The 26802-nt window shown below is 40.4% G+C and overlaps 1 protein-coding gene across 1 annotated transcript in view; it reads left to right on the top strand.

Moving 5' to 3' along the window:
- Positions 1–10256: 10256 nt before the first annotated feature.
- Positions 10257–26802, top strand: part of LOC126183812 (cytosolic 10-formyltetrahydrofolate dehydrogenase) — a 149647-nt gene continuing 133101 nt past the window's right edge. The window contains exon 1 of the mRNA XM_049926060.1: positions 10257–10412. Coding sequence (XP_049782017.1) covers positions 10359–10412 — 54 coding nt within the window. The 5' untranslated portion in view covers positions 10257–10358. The remainder of the gene's footprint in view (positions 10413–26802) is intronic.

Below are 26802 nucleotides of genomic sequence, written 5' to 3'. Positions count from 1 at the left end.
CCGGTGCGCGTGACAGCGCGTCTGCAACAATGTTCTCCTTGCCGGGAATGTAGACTATTGTGAAGCGGAATTCTTGCAGAAACAATGCCCAACGTTTTAACCTGTCATGATTTAATTTTGAAGACATAAGAAATTGTAATGCACGATGATCACTGTATACTTTTACGTGCTTACCAGAAAGAAAGAAACGGAATTTGTTAAATGCCCAAACGATAGCTAACGCTTCTAATTCAGTAACGGAATAATTTTTTTCAGATTTTGTTAGCACTCGGCTAGCAAAAGCAATGGTTTTCTGAACAGTAGTGTCATTTTCTATGGCTTCTTGAAATAAGTGGGCACCAAGACCGACTTTAGAAGAATCCGTGCTAAGGCAGAAATCTTGTGACAGATCTGGATGAGCTAGTATTGGCGCGTTAAGTAGCGATTCTTTCAAAGTTGAATTCCAACTGTGCTTGTTCGTCCCAGTTCCAAATAGTATTTTTTCCAGTGAGAGAACAAAGTTTTGGTGTAACTAGAATTTGCATATTCAGAAAACGACGGTAAAAATTTATGAGACCTAGAAAACTGCGGACTTGTTTTTTTGTGGATGGAACTGGAATGGCTCTGATTGCTTCTAACTTTTCAGGATCCGGCTGAATGCCTTCAGAAGAAATAATATGTCCCAAAAACTTCACCTTTGACCTACCGAATTCAGACTTTTCCAAGTTAACTGTAATTCCAGATTCTGCAAAAATACGTAATAAACTGTTGAGGATGCGGTTATGTTGTTCCCATGAGGCTTCTGCTATCAGAATATCGTCCACATATAAGGTGATGTGACGTTTTAAGAACTCAGGTAATATGGAATTTAGCCCGCGAATGAATGCTGCCGAAGAAATGTTCAAACCAAAAGGAAGTTTCCGAAACTGATAACAAACGCCGAAACAAAGGAAAGCTGTGTATTTTCTACATTCTGGATGAAGTTCGATCTGATAAAAGCTGGATCTGAGATCAATGGAAGACAACACTTTTACACCATTAAAATTTTGAAGAAGTTCTTCCATCGTCTGCGGCCTGTCTGTTTCAGGAATAATGATAGTATTGATTTGTCTCGAATCTAAGACAAGCCTGATCGATCCATTTTTCTTCTCAACAACATGTAACGGATTGTTGTATGAGCTTACTGCAGGCTCAATAATGCCCTCGTCAAGCATAGATTGTATTTCTGTTCTAACACGGTCCCTATAATGTGCTGGAATTACGTACGGTCTAACACAAAATTTAGTATGCTCACGAACACGAAATTGATATTGAAATCCCTTGATTGTTCCTGTTTTGTGAGTAAAAACTGTGGAATGTGCTTGTAAAATCTCAAAAAGGTCCTGCATATCAGTGTCATTACAATTCTCAATTGTTTGAATTTTATTCTGAATTAACTCATTAATTTCAAATATGCCGTCGATATCATCCCTGTCAGTACTTGCAGAGTGATTGTTAGTGTCTAGTTCCGTAGAAAATTCCGAACTGTTGTCTAACAGAACGTAAAGTCGATTAATTTCCTCATCATGGTTTGAGAGCCAGTCTTCAAATTTCAAAGCTATTGACTTACCTTCTTTCTCTAAACTTATTTCAGCATCGTGAAAGCTTAAGATTGCTTTGTATTCATTCAAAAAGTCTACTCCCAGTATAATTTCCGTCGACAATAATGGAACAATAAGAAAGTTCATAGAGAAGCTGTGGCTTTGGCAAAAGAATTCTAAATTGGTTTGTTGGCCTACATCTACACTTTTTCCAAAGATTGCACCTTGTAATTTAATCTTACGTAATGGAAGTGTGGGGCAATCGTTCGATTTGTTGCATTTGTTAAAAGCTGTTTCACTAATTACTGAAATGGGACTGCCAGAGTCAAGTACTGCCGTAAATTTTATGTCATTTACAGTAATGTGAATCACAGGATATGCAATGTTGTTATGTTTTACGTTGTGTTCCTGGAGTAAGATGTCCCTAATGTCTTCCATTTTTACGTAATTACTAGCTACGGCAGCTGTGTCGTCAGTTTCATAAGTACGTCTTGTGGCTGCCAGCGGTGTGAGTCATTGCCTATTGTCTCTTTGTTGGCGCGTGTCGTTATTGGGATTTGGAGACCTAACTTCTACAAATTCACTGTGACGAGAATCCCGCCAGTTCTGATGCAGTTCAGGTCTGTCGTTACCATCATATCGTCTGTCGTCATGTCGGTAGATTCCATAGTTTCTTTCTTGTCGGTCACGTGGTGGAGAATTTCTCCCTGAGTCGTAACTGCGCGCTGGACCGTTGCGTCTAAACTTATTCTGTCTCCCTTGATAATAATTGTTTTGGTTCCCATATTGTCTGTTTCTCTGATTGTCTCTGTGATAGTCATTACCGCGGAGAGGTGATCTTTCCCTGTAATTATTACTACTCTGCCAACGGTTGTCATACGGGTGGTGTCTGTTTTGGTCACGATTTGTGTTGTGAGAATAGCCTTGTCGTGTCCAGTTATTATTTCTTTCATCGTGGAATTGCGACGGATGTGACCTGTAGTTGTTGTGTTCCTGTTTTCGCGTTATGCGATTGTCAGTGTCAATTTCTAGTTCTTGTAACAGTCCCTGAAAAGCTTCAATGTCGTCTTTGCAACGTCCTGCTAAAATAATATGTCGTAAATGTTCAGGCAGTTTAATTAAGCAAATGCGGGTGAGTTCTGAGGGGCTGTATGGGTTTGACAGGTACTGATTCTTGTGCAACATGTCTTCAAAATATTTCACAAGACTGGAAAATTCAGATTGTTCGAAATGTTTCATCATTATGATGCCATGTTTTACTCGGTCTTGTGTGGCTTGAGACCAATATGCTGAGAGGAAGGCATGGTAAAATTCTCCTTCACTGTGGCAATCGTGAATGACCGATCGCATTCTTACAGCTGGTTCATTCTCTAAGTAGCCACACATAAATTCTAACCTGTGCTCCAATGACCAGTTAGGAGGGAAACAATGAGAGAATTGATGGAGGCACGCTTGTGGATGAATGTCGTTGGCAGAATTCTTAAACGTTTTGAATTTACGTGTAGTAATGAACAGCTTATAGTCAAAATCATCGTGTCGACGAGTAGCATATCGGTCATTGTTACGTCATGTCGGCGGTTCCATCTCAAAATTCGGTGTACCTTGCCAATTCCTTTCATAATTACCGAAATGCCCTGTGTTATTATTTTGTGGCTTTTCCGTATTTCTATGTCCCTCTTCCCGCATTGGAGCGCGAGTGTCCTCTGAAATACGTAATTCTTGTATTACCTGTGTCAGCTGATCTTGTACTTCCCGGATTTCTCTTTGGTGTTGTGTATCAATTTGATTCAGATTTTGTTTCAGTTTCCTAATTTGTTCGCACTCTTCTGTGTTATTAAAGACTACTGGTTTTGTGTCATTCAGATTATCATCTACCTTCATAGATAAATCATTTAGCTGATCCGAAAGTTCAACTACTTTCTCTTATAATGAACTAATTTCCTCCATGTGTCTTTCTGAACCAATTTTCAGAGTATCTACTGTGTCCTTTAAGTTTTCTTGAGTTTTTGAAAGTTGCGTAACCAAATCGGTAGATGCAACTGAGTCTATTTTAGCTTGCAAGGTCTCATGATTTTCATGAACAATAGTTTGCAGTTCTTTTATGGCTGCTTCGTGATTCTGTAATGCATTTTTATGACGCGCAAAAATAGGTTGGAAATGCTCACAAATTTGTGTTTTTACGTCATTACAGACTTTCTGACATTTCGATTCAATGTTATGTAACTCAGCAGTTAAATCTTCCCGTGTTTGTTCAAGTGTGGTGTCTAACTTTTGAAGATTTTGTTCCATTGTGTCTAACTTTTTAAGATTTTGTTCCACTGTGTCTAACTTTTTAAGATTTTGTTCCACTGTGTCTAACTGTTGCTGTGTTTGTCTCTGGTATTGTTCCATTGTGTCTAACTTTTGAAGCTTTTGTCCCATTTGTTGCATTAATTGTAATAACAATGCATTAGTGTCTGGAATCTGTTCCTCTATGCTTTTCGGCAGTGCATTTGCACCAGCAACATTCACATTTTGACAAGCAGAAAATGTGTCTTGACTCATTTGAGAAAACGGTGAGGACCCAAAACCGAAGTCTACAGTATTTGCAATATTGTTTTCTGTCATTTCGGATTCCTGAGGGGAGCTGTTGCCGACCGATCGATCGATAATGCTTCCCTGTTCACTAATTGTTTCACTGTCTACACCATTGTTTGCAGCCCGCTCCATTTCCCTATGTACAATTACCAAATTACTACTTTCAACATTAGTTAATTCATTACTCGGTGGCGCTAACACACTGCTTTCGTCTTCACTGTCATTTCTCAGTTTACTTTGGAGCCTAGTATTACGTTTTTCACACGCCATTATTGTCACAATATTTCACACGATAACACAGAAAAGCACAATTTGAATAGCAAAAATAAGAGAACACATTAACATAGCACTGAAAATAATATCTAGTTAATTGCAAGCGCAGCTGCGAAATACTTGGTGCAAATCTAAATGCATGCCACAACTGTGTACAACAATGAAAAACTACAACTACAAAGGAGATTCTCTCTACAATTACGCGCTAGCAATAAACAAAATCTACACTAATTACACAAACTACAAGAAAAAAACAGAAGATTCCAGTGAGGTATCCTCGGCTAAGGGTCGACATATGAAACGTCCCCTTTGATCAATTATACACGACTGTGCTTAACCTGACACAATATTATTTAGCGCAACGCAATCTGACTTTCAAAAATCCCTACAAAAGAATGGCCCTGACTAACATTAACCTATACCTTTCACAAATCACTTACCTCACAAAAATCTTCGTTACTGGAACTACTGCAATACAGCGAGCGCCACTACTGCCAGCTAAATAAAAGATTCAAACTACGGAAGTCACTAACTACTGATAGGGATAGTTAGCAAATGAAAGATTTTAATAGAGAACAAACAATGTATTTACCTTAATAGTCATAATATATATAGCAGTTCATGACAAATTACAAAACTCCACCATCTCTCTCCCCACATCCCCCACTGCTGGCGGCTCACCTCCAACTGCGCAACGCTACGCGCTGTTCACATCCAGCTGCCACTGCCCAACACTACAATGGCAGACAACAATGCAAACTAGCCACAGGCTGCACACAGCACAGCCAGTGATTTTCATACAGAGCGCTGCATATCGTTGCCAATAAGAAAATATAAACAGCCTACTTACATAGAGAAAACATAAACAGCCTACTTACGTAGAGAAAACATAAACAGCCTACTTACAAAATAATGTGGAATTTGTTGAGAGATGTGGCGCTATAAGTAACCTCAAAAAGGCATCTGTAACAGAGGTGATTTCCAAGGAGAAAGCTGTCACTGAGTTTCTTTTTGCAGAAAACCAGTGTAGTAGGGCGAGATACTAGCAGCTCTGACACAAAGGTCTTTGTATGTCTGTACCATAGAAATTTTTGATCTTCATGCAAGCCGGGTAATTTGACGTTCTTTTTTTTTTTTGCATTTTGTTAAAATGTCTGCAGGGTGAAGTAAATTTCTTCTGTTTTTATTTTATTTATTATTAAGTTACTATCTTGTTGTAATCTACAACAACTAATAGATTTTCTCCAGCTATACGAATTGTCACATTGTGAGTATACAGTACACTGTCACCTGGCATGTAATTTGGGAAATCATCGATACACATTACGAATAGAAAAGATCCAAGCGTTGCACCTTGTAGAATTCGTCTCTTTATTTTCAATAATGTTGACTCCTGTTTGGTTGTTTTTACTAACTGTATCCTGTTGTTGAAACGTGATTGAAATTTTCAAATGTGTGTGAATTCCTAAGGGACCAAACTGCTAAGGTCATCGGTCCCTAGACTTACACACTACTTAAGCTAACTTACGTTAAGAACAACACACACACCCATACCCGATGGACGACTCGAACATCCGCCAGGGGGGCGGGAGGGTGCTCATGATCCGTGACATGGCGTCCCCAAACTGTACGGCCAATCCGCGCGGCAAACGTGATTGATATAACTGTAGCAGTTTACCTACAGTGCCATAGTGATCTAGCTTTTATATCATCATACAGTCAAACCTCCATATAACGATTACCAATACAACGATAAACCCGCGTGCAGCAATAATTTTATATGGCCCCTACTGATTTTCTGAATGTACTCTGTTAATTACCCCTCATTACAATGATGAAGTAAATTTAGCAACACCCTGTTATATCGAAAACAAAATTTCGAGGAACTTATTATTCCCTACTTCTAAGAAATTCACTGTAGCAGTACGTATTGTTTATTTAGCTACTAGACTTTCGGCACTTTATTTCCAGGAGCTTCGCTACATGCTACAATATTGTATTTGTTCTAGCGGTAAAGAGAATAGCGTACAGCCGCAGGCGATCTGAGCTGAGCGGCAAATGTCAAAGAGCTCCTTTGTTTGAACGAGTGTTTATATTTGTCCATTGTTGAGCTTCAGTAGCAGACAGAAGTGTTTTGTTGGGCTCGTACACAGCTAACCTCTATGATTTTTGCAATTTGTGAATGTTTTTAGTTGAAGTTAACGCTTTGGCCTTGCTAAGATTTGGACAATGGCTGGGTGTTGGAAACAAATAAGGTTGGAGACAAAAATGGAGGTTTTCTAAGGCATTGATAACGGAATGAAATAAGTAGACATGGCGAGGAGGTATGGAAGTGGACAATCAACGTTAGCTACGTTGCTTAAAAAACGAAAAGAAATTGAAGAAAGTTTTGTAGTTGGCAAATTTAACCCTTCAAGAAAAAGAATGAATGTGGCTGTTGCTGATGGTGCAGACAGTGCTACACTGCAGTGGTTTAATGAGATGCGAGTGCAGAGTGTACCAATTAATAGTTCGTTGAATGTCAAAGATTCTTAGATTTCGCTAAGTTGCTTGGCGATTTTAATTTTAAGGCAAGTAACGGATTGTTGCAAAGATTTAACGACAGGCATTGGATCATTTTAAAGTGATTTAAGGAGAAGAAAAATCAGCGCCTTTAGGTGATGCAGAATTTTAGAGGAAAAACGTCATGTGTAAGCTGTTAGAAAAATACAGTCCTGAAAACTTGTACAACGCAGATGAGACGGGATTGTTTTATCAACTGGTGCCAGAGAAGACGATGGCCTTCAGAGGAGAAAAATATAACGGAGGGAAGCAGTCTAAAGTACACCTAACTGTTCTTCTCTGTAGCAACGTGTCAGGAATACATAAATTGACACCACTGGTGATCGAACGATCAGCAAACCCACGGTGTTTCAAAAATGTAAGAGGCTTACCAGGTAAGAGAGTACATACATTTTATTTTACCTTCCTTTAATTTATAAGTTAATTCGTTACAGTATAGTTTCAGTTGCAATGTTGTGCTACAGTCATATTGAAAATGTTATTTCTTTTATGGCAGTCAATTTAAAGACAAATTGAAAAGCATGGACGACGTCCACTCTTTTTAGTGAGTGGTTGCTTTCGCTTGATAAAGAGATGACAATGAAGAATAAGAAAATTGTATTGCTGGTGGATAATTGTAGTGTGCATAACAACATGCCAGCGCTGAAGAACATTGAACTATTTTACTTCCACCTGAACTGTACTTCGATTCTTCAGCCATTAGATATGGGGATAATTACGAACTATAAGACGAAATACTGTTCACGTTTAGTTCAACACGTGATCACAAACATTGAAAGAAAGGTGAGGAATCCCTACAGTTTCAATGTGAAGCAGACTTGTGACATGGCTGCTGGTTCCTGGAACAGTGTACAGCCGAATGTGATTGTGAACTGCTGGAAAACTACTAGAATTTCCGAAAGTGAAGATGTTGGTGAGAGTGTTGTGGTGGATGAAATAACGCAGGATGATATTCCAAGTGAACTGGAGATTTATTTAGCAGTTACTGGTAAAACCATAGATCCTTCAGTTGTTGAATATTTGTCAGTGGATGATGAGGCGTTAGTGTTTGAAGCATATACCGACGAATCTATCATCGAGGTGTTAAAGAGTAATTCGCCTGTTTAAGATTCTTACGATGACAGTGATGTGCCAAGTGCGAATCCGCCTCCTCTGATGCAGCTCATAGGTCAGTTGGAATCCATTCAGCATCTTCAGTCCCGTGTTTCAGCGCAGCATTTCATTGCATTAGAGGAGATAAAGACAATATTCACAAGAGAACCTATAAGAAAAAGAAACAAAGGAAAGTAAGTAATTTTTCTGTACATAAAAGTAAGATACTCTACAGGTACAGTATTAATAAATGAAGCGAATAAAATGCGTTTCATTATTTGTCTTTTAATATTATTTTCCATCACAAAAGTACTACAGTGATGTACTTCTCACCCACGAAAACATGGCTCCTTGCTCCGAGGCATGATAACAACCTCATTATAACAATAATCCTGCTACAACAATTTAATTTTCATGGTCCCATGAATTTCGTTATATCGAGGTTTGACTGTATCATGTGAGACAGAGTCAAATCCTTTGTTTAAATAGGTGTTGCATATATCAGTTTCTTGTTTTCATAATCTGTATATGTATATCTTTATATATGTTATTGAGAAGACATTTCAGTAAGTAGGTTTCAGTGTTTGTATTAATAGCAATGATTATTCATCCTTTTGTCATTTTCTGCAATGAAATGAACAAGATATACACAAGGAATTAGACTACATTTATGGAAATAAATTTTTGTCTTAACATTAAGAATGAAAATATTGTGTTCTCCAGTGGTAAAGTGCATGCCTGAAAACCAAGAAATCGTGGTACAAAATGACACTGAGATCATCGATTTTTCAGTCAGCGTTTTAACCTAGGCTTCACCTATCAACACTGTGAGGAGTCACCAGAAACAACAAGTTGTTCAGCCTCCACATTAAACTGTAGGTCAACTTTTCCTAGTTACGTTACTAGGGTAGATTAGGGACATGCAAGACTCCAGATCGGCATCTAATTGAAGGATCTGCATCAGGCCATTGAGGCACATGAAATTATAGTTGTTATTAAGATCTCATTAATTACAGCCTTATATTTATACTGAAATACTAACACTACTCTATTCACATATAATTTAATTCATATAATTATGGTTGCTCTTTGCCAAACTCACTATAAACAGATTTCTGGATTCTCATATGTCTGATTTTTTTTTAACTATTCCTAAAGGTGCTTCATGTTTTGTAGTATTTATCTCTGTATGATGTGCACTGAAGAGTGTTTTATATCTATTGCAATGCTTTTATGATACAATACATTGCTATGTACTTCTGCATGAAAATTATTCCAACTGAAGTTTATGTTCATTAATGTGATTTGTAATCATGCCATATGATAAATAAATAAATAATCATTACTACTAATTTCATAGTTGTGCCTTAAGGTAAAATGCATATACAACATCAGTCCAAAAGTTTCAGGACTGGATTAATAAAACAATAGAGAAATTGAGAAGACATTCAGCTGCTTTGATATATATGTTAGTGTTATTATAATTTCTGAGGCTATGTAATTAATAATGCTGTTACTTACTTAGAGACACGACAGCTGAATAATTATTAGAATTTTTTATATTGGATAGAGCATGGGAGATGGTAGGATTTATAAGGCATGTATTAGGGGTACTATAATCTTTTGGGAGTGTGGGTTTCCCTTCGCCTATATTGGATAAATCGCGATGCTACATTAGACTAAGTGCATCAACATGCCACCCGGCCTTAATTAAGTAGCCGAACATATTGCACAGGAGCCTTCAAATGCGTTTTCCTTTTATAAATTTCCTTTGAAACAGTATTGGAAATATTACGGAACTTATACTACAGCATATCATCGCAGTTTTTTACACCCAATCTTTTAGAAAGTAAAGAATCTCTGTCACTGAACAAGAAATCCAAAATATATGAACTCGTAACTGTGGAGGTATTGCCTGCTTCGCAACTTATTTTCAGTAAATTTGCTTCGGAATTTTTCAGTCGAAAGCGTACAGTCATGTCGCAAGCAATATAACAGGAATATCGATTATCGATTTTTTGTTTACAATGCTGTCAAGTGATTTACAAACATGAAACGTGTTATGTAATCATGATTGTGTTGTTGTTGGAGTCTTATCCCGTTTCCCCAATGAAGATTGATGTAATAAACCAGTCTCCTTGTATAATCTTGACGGAATATAATTTGCTCTTTTAGTCTAAGTCTGCCGTTTTGCCAGAACATTGCTTATCGACTTGGAAACACGACTTCGCGTTTTGCCGGATGTTTAGTTGCGGGAACCAAGGCCGTTTAGTGTAGCAGTAGCAAGTAGTGAACATGTTAGGCACACGAGCGTTCTTCATACTAAGTAGACAGTTTTCTAGTAGTCAGGTAAGCCTGTTCGGACTTTGTGCTTTACGTTTGATATAGTCCAGTACTGTTATTCAAGTACACGGATACTGTTTTTCTAATTATTGGGTACCGGTATGTCGTCTTGTAGACTTCACCAGCTGTCAGTGTCAGGGACGACTACAGTATTATTTCTTTTAGCTTTCAACTTTACTGTTACTGCAGTCGGATTTTGAAAACAAATCACGTTACTCGTTTGAATTGTTTATTTATTTATTTTTTTCTTTCGGCTTCACATATTGCACCCCAGCAAGAATAGTGACACAACTGAAAAATTCAATACCTGAGAAAAATCGGCTTACAGAGTTTTATGCAAATTGTGTTTGGATAGTATAAGCTTCCTTTAAATTTCAGGTAATTATTTTTGGCAGTAAATTCCATTATATTGTATATAAAAGTAATGCTAATATGTAGTTCTGTTCTCGTAGTTGATTTTTCTCAAGTATGTTTTTAAATGTATTTTATTCCGTTCGAACTTCTGGGTTGCCTTTTCATCTCGGTTTTCATGTACGTACAACTATGTATGTTCAACAAAACTTGAAAAGTATGAACTTTCTACCACTTTGAGTCTATCGTGTTTCACAAGGTGTTGCTGAAAATTTAATCATGACGCCAGTTGCAGAGCACTGGTAATTGCCTTTGACAAATACTTGTGTATTTGTATGGAGGATGAAACTGAATCCGGAAAGTTTGTCTTGATTTTAAGCGAAATACCACTGTAGTTGAGTCTGCGTTCAATATTTGTACATAATTACTGCAAAGAAAAGTTCACAGCCAGTACACACTTCTCCAAATAGAAATAATGGAACATGCTTCATGTGAATATAATTTTTTTGGTTTGCTTGCAAGAAGCTGTTTTCAAATATTTGTGAGCGAACTAATTTATTCACATAATCATACAAAATGTAAGATGCTGCCTCAAATTTTCAATAATCTTTCATAGTGATCTGATAGTTCACACTAAATATTATCTGGTGTAACACATTTCCTGTCAGTAAACCAGTTTATGAGAAATAAAATTGCAGTTCACATGGCTTCAAAAGTTCCTCATCTAGCCCCAGCGAGGTGACGCAGTGGTTAGCACACTGGACTCGCATTTGGGGGGACGGCAGTTCAATCCCGTCTCCGGCTATCCTGATTTAGGTTTTCCGTGATTTCCCTAAATCGCTTCAGGCAAATGCCGGGATGGTTCCTGTGAACGGGCACGGCCGATTTCCTTCCCCATCCTTTCCTCACCCGAGCTTGCGCTCCGTCTCTAATGACCTCGTTGTCGACGGGACGTTAAACACTAATCTCCTCCTCCCAGTATTAAAGTTGCATGTTTAAGTCATAAATGATTCAGCAGTTACATGTCTTTAGTTGTGGATACTGGTAATGAGGAGTCACAGGTGCAAAAATTATACAGGCTTCTGATCATATTTTGTAAATCTAAAAGTTGGTGTAATGATTGTTAATTGCCATCAATTTTGTAGAAATATGAGTAGCTCCAAATTGATGAATGAAGAGAAATAGACTGTGATATAATTGTGTTGCTATTGAAACAGGCCACCCCCCCCCCCCCCCCCATAAATATTTTGTAAAAACTGTACAGTGATAGTAAAAGCGGCTGCTCACTTAAATTTCTCACATAATTGGATGTTAGTTACTGAACTTGAATGAAATAATCATGTTTGACTTGCCCTGCAAAAAATTATAATAAACCCTTGCTCCAGTGCTTCTTATGTATCAATTGTGAACACATCAATTATGAAACCCTTCCTCCATGGTTAATCCAGTAATGGGGTTAAGCACATGTTATTAGCTATGGCTATATTTCAGCATAACACATATTAAACTGTAGTTTAACTCCCTAAGTTAGGAAAACTGAAGAAGCGAAATCTCATTGACTAAGGATGTGGGTATGGGGGGGGGGGGGGGGGGGGGCTGCACTGCTTCCCTAACACTCTTATAGAAAGGAAAAAGTGTAGTGAAGTTAGGTGTTTTTCATTCATAAAAAAATTTAAGTCAGTATTATGTAGGTTTTTAACACAGTCAGAGCTGGATCTTTTTTTTTAAGGCTTCTTGCAACTCACCATTCATCTTCCAAAATATTAAGTGCTCCATACTCCCTCCCTTCCCCCTTTGACTCATGTGTGGGCTCCCTTGTCCAGGTTCAAAGTGCAGTATGACTTACCTGTCAGAGAGCTACAGCCTCTATAAAACTGTTCTTCTACTTTTGTGGGAATTAGTTTATGTTTTCCTAAGTTATTACAATTTATGTGAGTTTTATTCATCTGAAGCTCAGGTACTACGTCCCTAATGCAACACATTGCCTCAAGAGTCAGTGCTGTGATCACACCACTTTGTCCTGCTACTGGCAGGAAACATCTGGGGACTATGGCCATGATACACAACCAGACAGTAATGCCATGTTCTTTGCCAGTGACTTGTGTGTAATGTTTAGGTAATCACAATCTAGAACTGAGTCTGTCCATCTATTTTGAAGTAAAGTCATGAAGCAAATACGATATTTGGAAGTAAGGAATTCATCAAACTTGAGCTGGTAGGTATGCATTCACTAAAAGTATTCTTCCATATGGCTTGCACTAAAATCTCTAGTCTTTTTCATAGGCATGAGTGTATCAAGATATTTTCACACGTAGACATTGACAAATCAAACACTGTGTCAACTATGACAAAGTCATCACCCTTGCCAAACAAGCACAGAATGGAACCTAAAAAAATAAATTAATTATAGTGTAAAACTATGTACTTGTATTTACAATAAGTTATTTTTGAAGATTCCCATGCTATGGGTTTATAGCTCCCATAAAAAGGTCTGCCTCATTCAGCAGAGGGCATTACAGAAGTGTCTAATTCCACCCATCTGCTTTTACCAATAAAGTCAACAATATGGCGGAAATGGCTAGTCCAAGCATATACAATATGATGACAATGATGTCACTACATACACACACCAATAAATGCAAACAAAATTAAAAATGACACAACAAAGTCTCAAGCAAAAAAAAAAAAAAAAAAAAAAAAAAAAAAAAAAAAAAAAAAAAAAAAAAAACTAATGGGGAAACTGGGGGCAGAGTCAATATACAACAACAAAAAAACACTGCACCATCCTAAAACAAATAATTAAAAAAACTATTTTAATTACAACATTTCTGCTACACCAATAAAACCACAGGAATCGAACATTTCTCTTGACCTATATAGCTCAACTGCAACTATCAATACCAAAACACTAACACCTACAGCTCCAAAAAGTGGAACCAAAACCCCCACCAACTCAGAAACCCAAACACCCCATATTCACTACTGGAATTAAAACACGAACAACGTACCATAATTATACAACAGACAAAACATCACAATTACTATAGAATAAAACCAAAACAAAAGTTGCTTACCAATAAAAGCCTCCGACAATACCACCTAGGTTGGCCACTGTGTGTGTGTGAAAAAGCAGTAAGAAAATTAAACTTCTTTCTGCACAACAAACACCAAACTAATCAGAGCTAACAAAAATTCTAAACACACACACAAAAAAAGACTGTAGTAACTCACTGAAAACACCTCCACAACCCATGTTACTACACCAACTACCTAAACACAAAACCATGTTAGTACAATGACTACCAAAACTCCAATGAACCCAATGCCACAAACATAACCAATTCAAAAACACTGCTCCGTAGTGACATCACACACCACTACAGTGCAAGTCAAAGCAGACAAGTACAATTGGATGCTTCCGTTGACCCGAGCAAAGGGAAAAAGATGGAGCGACAAACTTAGTCAGTGTTGGGTAATACACTTGATCTTTCTGGCCTCTTCCAACTTTCAGGCAGTTTTAATTGCATGTCTGCCTAACGAGCTAACAATATGCTCTGTCTGCTTGCCCTCTTAGAGTCATGCAACAGATCTCACCCATCTTATTGCAAAAGTCCTCCATCCATTTCTTGACTTGTGGGTTCTACAGTCACCTGCCTTGGCAATCATCTTGTCGAGAGCCTCACACTGCCAGGAAGGATACATGTCTTCTAAACAGAGAGCAGTATATGCTCTTCAGTCATTGTAGTTTATCATTGATCTATTTTTTTGCTCATAGCTCTTCTTGTTCACAATATTATTTACTTTTATTGCTATAAGAAATATTCCAGCAACTGATATGATATGTATACACAGGTTCTTCTTAATAACTGCAGCAAGACTTATCCTATCAATGTCCCCATACACATGAGGAGGAAATAAAAGTGCTGGCACATATTAGCTCACTTCAGTAATCAAACCGGTAACTATGTAAGTATATTATGGAGGGAACCTGAAAAGGAATCAGGTGATGACAATTAGTTGGACAATGCGTAAGTCTGGCGTGTGTTGTGTGTAAAAATTCTGGTGTAGATCTACATCTACATATATACTTTGCTAGCCACCAAGCGGTGTGTGGTGGAGGGCACAATTTGCACCAAAGTCATATTTCCCCCCTCTGTTCCACTCATGGATTGCGCTAGGGAAAAACGACTGTCTGAACGCCTCAGTACGAGTTCTAATTTCCCTTATCTTTGTATGGTGATCACTGCGTGATTTGAAAGTTGGTGGTGGTAATATATGCTCTACATCCTCAGCGAAGATCGGATTTCAGAATTCAGTAAGCGGCCCCTTCCATTTCGCGTGCCATCTATCTGCAAGTGTGCCCCACTTCAAACTTTATATGAGATTTGTACACTCTGACGATGGCTAAATTTACCAGTCATGAAATCTTGCTGCTCTTCTTTGGACCTTCTCAATCTTTTGAATCAGAGCCAACTGGTAAGGGTCCCTTACAGACGAAGAATACTCTAAGACTCTACGAACTAACATATTGTAAGCTATTTTCCTTTGTTGAAGGACTGCATCGCTTCAGGTTTCTACCAATAGACCACAATCTATAGTTTGCCTTGCCCGTTACTTGTGTAATCTGATGGTTCCATTCGAGATCATTTCGAATAGTCACACCCAGATACTTGACGGATGTTACCGCTTCCAAAGACTGGGCATTTATTTTGTACTCTTACATTAATGGGGATTTTTGTCTTGTTATACGCAGTAGGTTACACTTACTAATATTGAGAGATAAACAGCCAGTCATTACACCACACATTTATTTTCCGCAAATCCTTATTGATTTGTTCACGACGTTCGTGTGATACTACTTTCCTGTAGACATGAGTGTCATCAGCAAACAGTCTAATGCTGCTGTCAATACCATCAACCAGATCGTTTATGTAAATCATAAAAAGCAGCGGACCTATTACACTGCCCTGGGGCACACCTGAAGTTTCGCTTGTTTCTGTTGCAGTCACTCCATTCAGGATGACACACTGCTCCTTGTCTGTTAGAAACTTTCTATCCAACTGCATATGTCATCGGATAGGCCGTAAGTGCGCTTTTTGGAGCAACCAACAATGCGGAACTGAGTCAAACACCTTTCAAAAGTTGAGAAATATGGCACCAACCTGGGAGCCAGTTTCTAGAGCCTGTTGTGTATCGTGCACAAAGAAGGCTAGCTGTATCTAGCATGACCGCTGTTTCCTAAAACCGTGCTGGTTTCTGCAGATGAGCTTCTCTGAGTCTAGAAAGGTCATTATGTCTGAACACAAAATATGTTCCATAATTCTACAATAAATCAATGTCACTGAAAACTGACCGGTAATTATGTGCATCTGATTTTCTACCCTTTTTTATAGATTGCTATGCCCTGGTCCTTCTTCCAGTCCCGTGGAACTTTCCACTGGTCCAATGATCTCTGATAGATGATTGATAAGAATGGTGCTATATTTGTAGCATAGTCAACATATAATCTTAGGGATACCATCTGGGCCAGATGCCTTCCTGGCGTCTAAGGATCTTTACTGTTTTACAATCCCAGATACACTAAACACTATGTCAGCCATCCTTGCGTTTGTTCGATAATTGAAAGGGGTAATGGTGCTGCAGTCCTCTACCGTAAGCGAGTTGTTGAAAGCTAAGTTTAGAATTCGGCCTTCTGTTTATCATCATTAGTGTTTAGTTATTAAGACTCTGAACTAACATTCAGGAGGATGCCAATTCAAAGTCCTATCCAACCATTCAGAAGTTTTCCATGGTTTCCGTAAACACCTAAGGCAACTACAGGGATTGTTCGTCTGTCAAGAGCACAGCTGAATTCATTCCCCAGTCCCGTCTTCTGCTGTGTCTCTAATATCATAATTGTCAGTGTGACATTAAACTCTAATTGTCCCTTTTTCAAAAATGGCTCTGAGCACTATGGGACTCAACATCTTAGGTCATAAGTCCCCTAGAACTTAGAACTACTTAAACCTAACTAACCTAAGGACATCACACACACCCATGCCCGAGGCAGGATTCGAACCTGCGACCGTAGCATGTCCCTTTTTGTTCTTTCACATTTTAATCACTGACACCTCTTACAATAAGGGATTAAATCATCATTGGAGGACAGGATAATGACAAAGTGGACATCTTTGTAAATTACTTATACCACTCTTCATTTTCTCCCTTATTTCTCATGCTTAGTACCTCATGAAGCATTAGACTACAACTCTGTCCCTGACCACCTCATGCAACTCCCTGTCAATTTTCCCTTTGTGGAATTAGTGCATTATGGAGCATTGCTGCCACCTGCCAAGGAATGAGATTTTGATGACACTCATGTTGTGAAAAGTCGTCTGAACATGCAGGGCACACATATTTTAGCACTGTTTACAGGAACATTCAAGCCATTAGTTTCTTGCCATGTTCTGCTGTCCATATAGACACATCTCAGTGATAGGTGTTAGTTATTCATATTCCAGTGACCTCTCAGTGATCTCCATCTGTATGACAGAGAGAAGTTCCTGAAAGAAAGCTGCCAAATTGAATCAACTGTATCTACTTTAGCGCAGGACCACAGAAATTCACCCACTCTTTTTATGGCTGTTTCATAATGGGTATGACCCAATTCTGACTCATAATAAGAAATTGGCATCAAATATCAATTTAAATTGTCCAGATTTTTCTGAGGAATTAATTTTCACATTTGTTTGTCGTCAGCGTTCAACAAATGTAGTTAATTCATCGTATAAAATAAAATGTATTATTTCCTGCTGTATGCCTAAGACATCAGCTACGTCATGCACCTCTAAATGTGTATCATGCCGATACCAAATTATGTACTGCATTGATATTTTCATTTACAGTGGCAGTTTGTGGACATCCTTAAAGTGGATTATATTCAGGAGTAGTGCAGCCAAATTTGAAGTTTTTTACGCATTTCCTAACTCTTAAAATGAAGAAGCAAACTTCTTATAACCAGCTACCAACTTTGCCTGAATTTCCACTGGCATAAAACTGTACAAAAGAAAGAGTTGCATAATGGCACAGGTTTCCAGTTTATTAATATGAATGATGCATATACAACATGATTACTTTAAAAAGCCATTCTGTAGGTCATATTGACCCTCGGCTCACACCATCGCACAACACGTACTAACAAACAAAAACAAAATTTATTTTAAATCAATGTATATCAGTGCCAGGACAAGAGATTTTATCCTTTTCCAGATATTGCAATGTCATTTTAAGAGACCACTGTTTACTGCATGCTGATCTACATGATTTTTGTGAATCAAGTTACCTATTTTGAACTAAAATTAATCTCTTATGATTAAGTGAACTGCCAGAGAATGTAAATCCACATGACGCCAAGGAATGAAGATATGCAAAGTAAACTATGAGAAATGTACCACAGGTACTGATGGCAGACAATATTGTCGTTGTTAGTTTAGTTCAGCATCTACAGGAGGTCATAAACACATGCCTTCAGTGTCCATTTCCCATCTATACCCACTCCTACATAAATTGGTGTTCTCCACTTCGTACCCTGCCAACGTTGTTTGGGAGCAGAATGTTATCCATAAAACATTTCAAGTAGAATACAGAATGTAATGATTTTTATTGTAACTGAGTCAGCTTTTTATCTGTAGAATAGAAGCTGATTCTCTGTAGTACATATTTTGTATAGTTATTTGTTTTCTGCCATGAATCAGTAAAATCAAATGTATTTCTTTGGTAAAGAAAATGGTGTCGGAGTTTTCTGGCACACTAAGCAGAAAGTCATTAAAGGGTGTTATGAAAAGAAGTGGTAAGGGTACAGAATCCTCAAACTCAAAACTGTTACTGTGCCACAGTGAGAGAAATGTTAATTGCCTGTTATGAAACTGTGAAACAATTTCCTGCTTACTACCACAGAACCAAAAATGAAACCAACTACATGACTTCTCACTAATTCCATAATGCTGTACTCATACTTTATTTGGTAGTATACTCACTCAAAAGCCCTCATAAAGTCACAAGAGATACACAGTAGCCAAAGACATGTTTTTAAAAACTCTCAGTGCTGTAGTGCAACAAAGAGTAAATGGCCGCTGATTGTCAACTCTTCTAGCTTATCTTGATTGTCTGTTCAGTAAGCAATAGTTTACTAATATAGACAGCTACTACTGTATTGTCTGAGGGGTAGTCATAAAGTTTAATTACTACTGTGATAAAATAAAGTTCCGTAACTAATTTAACTTGTTCGCAGATACATGCCTGTAGTCCAGGTACACATTGAAATCCATGCACCACTGTCCTGTAGAACAGTGCTAGAGGTACCAAAGCAAAATGGCACAGCCCATTGAGAACATTTAGTATCATACAGTAATTCATTCTCAGAAACTGCAGAAATGTTGTAGTTACGTCAAGCCAGTCCAAACAGCTATAGAAGTCGTATGGATTTGTCTGACACTGCTGTAACATTTTCACTGCTGCCAAAAATTAATCACTGTACGTAACTCCCCTTTGTTTTGGCTCCACTGGTGGCATGCTGTGGTATTGTGATGCAGGGATTTCATTGTATACCATTACTGCAGATGTTTATCTGTGAATAAAGGAAAACTTAACTATGTAACTTCATTTCTTCAAAGTGATTATTAAAATTTTATGACTACCCCTCATACATTTCCTTTTCACTAGTTTTGAAGAAAACACGCAATAATGATATTGGCATAGACTTGCTTATTTGGTCTGTTCCCCCCCATCTTGTCAATGGCAAAGTCTGTCTGGGAAGGTACATACCTGAATAAAAGTCATGCACTTGGAGCTAAGAATATTGCTGGTGTAGGATTTTTCCATGTATTACTTGGTGTCTTTGCAGTGGAAAGTTTCCAGATGAACCCAAGACATGTAGTTCAGACAATGGCGAAACATTGATATTACCATGAGTGCCAGGTTGGGTCCAGCCATCTATTGCCAAAAAGCAATTTCTGACAAGGTGTACACTTCAGTTCTACCCATAATACTGCATGTAACTGCTCTCTCTACATATGGTAACTGGCTTCTGTATCACCTATGACTGAAGACACGTCATTATGTGATAATGAGAACCACTGCTGAACACTGTGGCAACTCGTAACTCTGGAACACGGAAGAACAACTCCAGGCCATTACTCTTTTAAATTTGATCTATGAAATAGTCATCTAATTCATGGAGAGATTCCACTTCAGTACCCATACTAAAACCTGGGAATGAATATACCTGTCTGTATAGTTATAGTATTGTCCTTACTAGATACAAAGAAGATACTGTGGAGTAAATGTTGAAATGCTATTGCCTGCCAGACAATACCACAGTCACAGATGTGGTGGTTCACTAAAAATCTGACGCTATGGGGGCAGCTGTATGAGAGGCTCAGCTTGGCAGGAAGCACCTAATAAATATATTTTTCAATCTTGAGAAGGCATGTGATACTAATTGTAATCATAATATCTTCATATAACTCAATGAATGGCACTTCCTTCTGGCTATGTCATTCCATTTTGTGTATGGGCTTTATTCTCACAATGTTCATTTTGGATGCAAATTTGGTGATGCCATATCAGTTGGTTTGGACAAGAGAACTGTTGCTGGATGTCAGAATTTTTTAATGTTATTTTGATCTGGGCTTTATTTAAAAAATTGCTTCAGTTGAAAATTAGGAAAACTTAAATTATAAAAAAATTATTGAGTCTCTGAGCTCTTTCTTTTTCTTTTTTCTCAGTTATATACCCGCCTATTGGGACCTTAAAGTACAGTGCCTTAAAGTGCTTAATATTTCTAAATAAACAGAAAGTGAAACAAATAGCATGGGAATGGACCAAACTAGTCTGCTCCAGAGAGTGAGCCTGGCTGGATGGATGCATGTTTTATGGCTCTACTGGATTGTCATACTCAAAGGTATTAAATATGCACTTCAAGGAAGTTAGCCAGAAGAGCATTTAGGACTAGGCCTATTATCAGTCTCTGTGCAAAGATGAGTGTCATACATTTTGCTAAAGTTACCAACTTTTCATGGTTTCATGGTGCAAGGTGTATACAGAGTGAGTCCATTCTACACATCTGGCCATTAAAATAGCAATACTGTGAAGGCAACAGGCAACAAGTGTAAAATTGGAATGAAATGTACTGTGTGTCTGGATATGTGAATTATTAGCATTTCAGTGCAACAGCGTAAAGTAGGTAGTAGTAGTGCCATCTACATTCTGTGTATGAAGAAAGATTACACACTCATTTCTTGGTTGGTTGTTAGAGGGTCATATTACGCCTCAGGTAAGGGAGGGAAAAGGCTACAAGCACATGTGGAATTTGACAGTGGTAGAATTGTGGTCTATCAAGAACTGCAGTTTATAGTTCCGTGATATTGCTGCTCATTTTGGTCAGCATCTCGCAATTATTGAAGGAATACGAAAGCTATCGATGGGTTTATGCTGTAGCTCAGTAGCCCCCCCACAACTAGCATCCAAGAGGACAGATGTGTTATTCGCTCAACTGTGCAGGAGTGTTCAGCCATGTCACATACCTCGAGTCAGTAAATGGGCTTGTTTGCAAGAAGGCAAGTATCCAGATGGACACAGCGATGATGTCTGGAGTACCATGGACTGTCAGCATGGTAACCATTTTTTTTAGCTTCCCTTGACATAGCAACAGAGAGATACAGTGTATCCATTGACAACAGTGGAAACGGGAGAGTTTGTCTCTTTATATGACTGCTTGTTTTGTGTACTGATTCGTCACTGAAATACCCTTACCCAAACAGCACGACACTTAACTCTGATTGTGTCCTGTGAATGGTTTTAAGAAATCACAAATAGTCAGGGTCATCTAGCAGAAACTAAAATGCACAAGGCTGATGCTGGAATTTTGAGATGATAAGAACTGACTCAGAAACTTAGGAGATTCGGAAGGTGCTTCAAGAGAACAAATTGGTTTGATACAACAAGTTTCTTAATATAGCAAACAATGATTACACTTCGATCCACTTAGTTTACCCCATGACTGAGTTAAGAATGAAGATGAAGAGTGAATACTGTCATACATGAAATACATTCAGTTGAACTGCAATTGAGTCTAAATTATGATTGGAGCTAGATGCTGTCTGCATTCTGTATAGTTTTGAAATACATAGCAAGACTTAGATGGACAGCACAGCTGTGTGCTTATGTAGGTAGATTAACAGCCTCTCAATTAGACTCTGCTTCCCCCCCCCCCCCTCCCCCCTCCCTCCGTCCTGTGGATCTGGGGGTTAGAATAGGCCCGAGGTATCCCTGCCTGTCGTAAGAGATGACTAAAAGGAGTCTCTCACTTTTCGGCCCTATAAGTTAATGTCCCATTTTATGGTTTGACCTGCAACTTCCCAAATTTTACAGAAGTGCGGGCCATATGGGGAAGGGCGCCTTACATTGTGGACGAGTTACCCATAGTGCCCTTAGTTTCGATCTCCTGAACCTCTTGTCATGGCTTTGCATCTCCACCTGCCATTCAAGTATTTGGGTGAGGACACTTTCCGGGGTATGTCATCTTCTCCCGTGGTCTCCTGTCCTCTTTCGCCCCCATGACAGTATTGGATTTCTCTGCACCCAATACCCAGCACAGTAGCTAGTCCGTTGTGGTGGGGCCATCATGTACCCATTTGGTGGTAGCCCCTGACAACACAGGGATCGCACTGCTGATGCCTGAGCTGTAAACTCCTCACGTATCCCAAGGAGTAGATGCCTGTCTTCCTGGGCCATCATGCCAGGTGGCCTTGTCTGTGGCTGGGTGGCACCTATGGGGAGAGCCCCTGATCAGAGTGGGTGGCATCAGGGTGGATGACCTGCAATTAATCAGACTAAGTCATCTCTTGCTGGTGACTGTACAACACCAGCAGTCTCTAAGAATGGTAAGATTGAATACAATGCTGACAGGTATGACCCTAATCCATTTCCCTCTGTCGCTACACCATGGGAGGAACGTAGGGCTACAGAACGGAGAGAGCCATATTCACCTCGGCTTTTAGTCTGTAGCAGAACTGATGGGGACTCCTTTCTACCTATAAAGCCTCAAGTTTTTGTTGAACATCTTGAGGATAAGTTTGAGGAAGTGACAGCGCTGTCCAAGATGAGAAGCAGTGCAGTCTTGATTCAGACAGCATCCCCAGCCCAATCCTGGACGTTACTCACCTGTGACCGGCTGGGTGATATTCCTGTTTCCGTCTCTCCCCTTAAGAGCCTCAACATGGTCCAGGGGATTATTTTCCACTGCGACCTCCTCTTGCAGCCTGATGACGAGCTCCATGCCAATCTAGAATGGCGGGGTGTACATTTCATCTGGTGCATTTACAGGAGACCCAATGACAACAGGGTTGCTACTGGTGCTTTCATCTTGGCCTTTGAGGGTAATTCGTTGCCTGAAAAGGTCAAGGTGATAGTTTACCACTGTGAAGTTAAACCGTACATCCCTCCCCCTATGCGGCACTTTAAGTGCTGGAAATTTGGGCACGTTTCTTCCCACTGGACTTTCAGTGCCACATGTTGAGACTGCAGACGTCCACTGCATTCAGATACTTCCTATGCGCCTCCTCCCACCTGTATCAACTGCAGGGGGCAGCACTCCCTCTGCTCGCCAGACTGCACAGTGCTCCAAAAGGAGTGGAAAATCATGGAGTAAAAGACCCTGGACACTTTGAGTTACCAAAAAGCTAAACGTAAATTTTAATGATTACACCCTGTTCAGTTGACATCCACATGCACTGCAGCTACATTACCATCGCCATCACAAGTACCAGTCATACCACATTCTGTATCATGAACAGTGGGCCCTCCGGGCCTCCAGAATACATCTGCCCCCGCCCCTGGTGGTAGGGGGAAGATCTCCTTCCGTTGCTCCCAAAGTACCTACTGTGGGAGCAAGCCCCCCCCCCCCCCCCAAATGCAGGGGACATAGCTCCCCTTCCCCCAGCCGGAGAAGCTACAGCCTCCTCCCGTTCATCTCATGCAGAAGGGGTCCCTTGGGATCCTCTCTTCCAAGGTCTTCACTAATGCCACAGCAGACACTCACCAGTGGCTAAAGGAGCCATAAGCTGCTGGATGAAGAGCTTCACAGTCTTCCTCCGTGCATGAAGCAACTTCAGACGAGGCCTCTGCCAAGAAAAAGGACCCTCCGGTGGAGCCAACACCACCACTCCTTGCCAATTCTGCACCTGCAGATGAGGTGGAGATCTCAGCATCCCTTGAGGACCTGGATCTCACTGATGCCTCATCGACAATAGGAATGGATACAAACACTCAATCAGTGGCAGCAGGTGACCCTGAGGTGTAACCTGCCTCCTTGCATGCTTCATGCCTTCCCAGCCTCATGATAACGTCATTCTCCAGTGGAATTGCTGTGGTTTTTTCCAACACCTGCCTGAGCTACGGCAACTGATAAGCTTGACACCTGCTTTCTGCATTGCCCTCCAGGAAACCCGGTTGCCAGCAATGCGGACCCCTGCCTTTCGCAGCTATAGGGGATATTACAAGGGCTGTAGTGACTATAATAACGTGTTGGGTGGAGTTTGTGTCTATGTCCTGAACTCAGTATGCGGTGAACCTGTGCCTTTTCAAACGCCTGTTGAAGCTGTGGCTGTCAGGATAAGGACGACGCAGGAAATAACTGTCTGCAACATATATCTTCCTCCAGATGGCGCCGTACCCTTGAATGCACTGGCTGCACTGATTCATCAACTCCCTAAACAATTCCTACTTTGGGGAGATTTTAATGCCATAACCCCTTGTGGGGTGGCACTGTGCTTACTGGCCAAGGTAGATATGTCGAAAATTTCCTGTCTCAACTCGACCTCTGCCTCTTAAATCCTTGAGGCCCTCACAAATTTCAGTGTAGCTAGTGGCACTTAATCAGCCATTGATTTATTCTTGTGCAGTCCAGGACTTCTACCATCTGTCCACTGGAGAGCCCACTTTCTGATCTTCCTGTCTCTCCCCCAGCACCATTCCCCCTGACATCTACCAAGATGGGCTTTAAACAAGGTGGACTTGGAAGCTTTCACCTCTGCTGTCAACGTTGAATCTCCCCCACTTGGTACCATCAATGTGGTAGTTGAGCAGGTCACTAGAATGATCGTTTCTGCAGTGGAAAACATGATCCCTTGTCCTTTAGGGTGCCCCCGGCGAAAGTCAGTACCTTGGTGGTCGCCGGAAATCGATGAGGCCATTAAAGAGCGTTGGCAAGCTCTACAGCAACATAAACGGCACCCTTCCCTAGAGCATCTAATAGCTTTTAAATGTGTCCGTGCCCGCATTCACCAGCTTATAAAAAGATGCAAACAGGCATGTTGGAGAGGTACGTCTCAACCATTGGGTGCCATATGTCACCTTCCCAAGTCTGGACGAAGACCAAACGTGTTTGTGGGTACCAGATCCCGACAGGTGTTACTGGCATTAACATCAATGGCGTGTTATCTACCAACGCAAACGCAATTACCGAGCACTTTGCTGAGCACTATGCTCGAGCCTCTGCATCAGAGAATTACCCCCCAGCATTTTGCACCCTCAAACGGCGGATGGAAAGGAAAGCCCTCTTGTTCACTGAATGTCACAGTGAACTCTATAATGCCCCATTTACAGAGAGGGACCTCCTCAGCATCCTTGCACATTGACCTGACACAGCTCCTGGGTCAGATTGGATCCACAGTCATATGATTAAACATCTCTCGTCCGACTACAAGCAACATCTCCTCGTCATCTTCAACTGGATCTGGTGTGATGGAATCTTTCATCACAATGGTGGGAGAACACCATTATTCCGGTGTTCAAACCCGGTAAAAACCTGCTTGATGTGGATAGCTATCAGCCCGTCAGCCTCATCGACCCGCCCACGGGGTCCACAACTCTTTTGTGGATACATGCGTAGCGAGCACGGGACTCTGAGCTAGTGTGGCCCTCCTTCCTTTCCGGGCTGCATACCTTCCTTTTCCGCATCCTTCCCCATCCCCCATCTCCCCCCCCCCTCCCCCCATCTCTGCCTCTTCCCTTCCCTTTCTACCCCTCTGGGGTACGTTTAGTGCCTATGTCTGGAGATGGATGCTAGAAACTGTAAATCGGTCTCTCTTCTATGCTTTCTCTGCTGGCAAGCCTTTGTCCTTCCTTTTTCCTTACCTCTTCTCTTTACCCTTTTCTCCACTGCGGCATTTGAGACCTCACTTCTTTCCTTTCCTTTTCTTTGTTCCTCCCTTTCTCTTTTTTCCTCCCTGTGTGTGTCTGAAGGCCAACCCATGCATTCCCATGCGTAGCCGGTGACTGGGTAACGCGTAATTCCCCGCCATGGGTAGACAGGTAGGACACGTATGTACCCCTTGGTAACGGTCAGGCCCAGGGAGGGGTGATTACCCGAGCTGATACCTTCCGAAAGTGCCGATTGGTCCCTCCGTCCGTTTCTCTGGAGGTGTGACCTGAGGTGTGAACAATCACCTAAGGCGGGACTGCCCTCGGAGAGGGCCCCCACAAGGAAGGAGCGCACCATCGGAGACGCCGGTAATCATGGGGGATACTTCCGCAATGGTTTCCTCATCATCTACAGTGTCTGCTCACAAGCGTAAGTTCAATGAGTCTCAGCCACGGACAGTTCTTCCATCGTTGCCACAGTTCCTTGTTGTTTCTCGGTCGGATGAAGGTCAAGTTTTCTCCACAGTCAACCCTTTCATTATTCAGAAAGGTGTCAACGCAATTGCAGGTCCTGTAAAGTCTTGTTCCCTTTTACGAAATGGCACCTTGTTGTTAGAAACAGTCAGTGCCCTCCAGGCACAAAAATTGCTGCATGCTTCACTGCTACACACCTTCCCTGTCTGGGTGGAAGCGCACTGCACCTTAAATTCATCACGTGGGGTCGTTTATACACGCTCCCTCGACGGATTGTCTGACAAGGAAATTCAAAACTACCTGTCTGACCAGGGCGTAACGGCTGTTCATCATGGGTCATGAAAAGGGTTGACAAGAACATCATTCCAACCCAAACTGTCTTCTTGACATT

The sequence above is a fragment of the Schistocerca cancellata genome, chromosome 4, assembly GCF_023864275.1.
Source record: "Schistocerca cancellata isolate TAMUIC-IGC-003103 chromosome 4, iqSchCanc2.1, whole genome shotgun sequence".
Lineage (NCBI taxonomy): Eukaryota > Metazoa > Arthropoda > Insecta > Orthoptera > Acrididae > Schistocerca > Schistocerca cancellata.
Note: the sequence above shows the minus strand (reverse complement) of the source record. Positions and strands in the feature narration are given on the sequence as shown.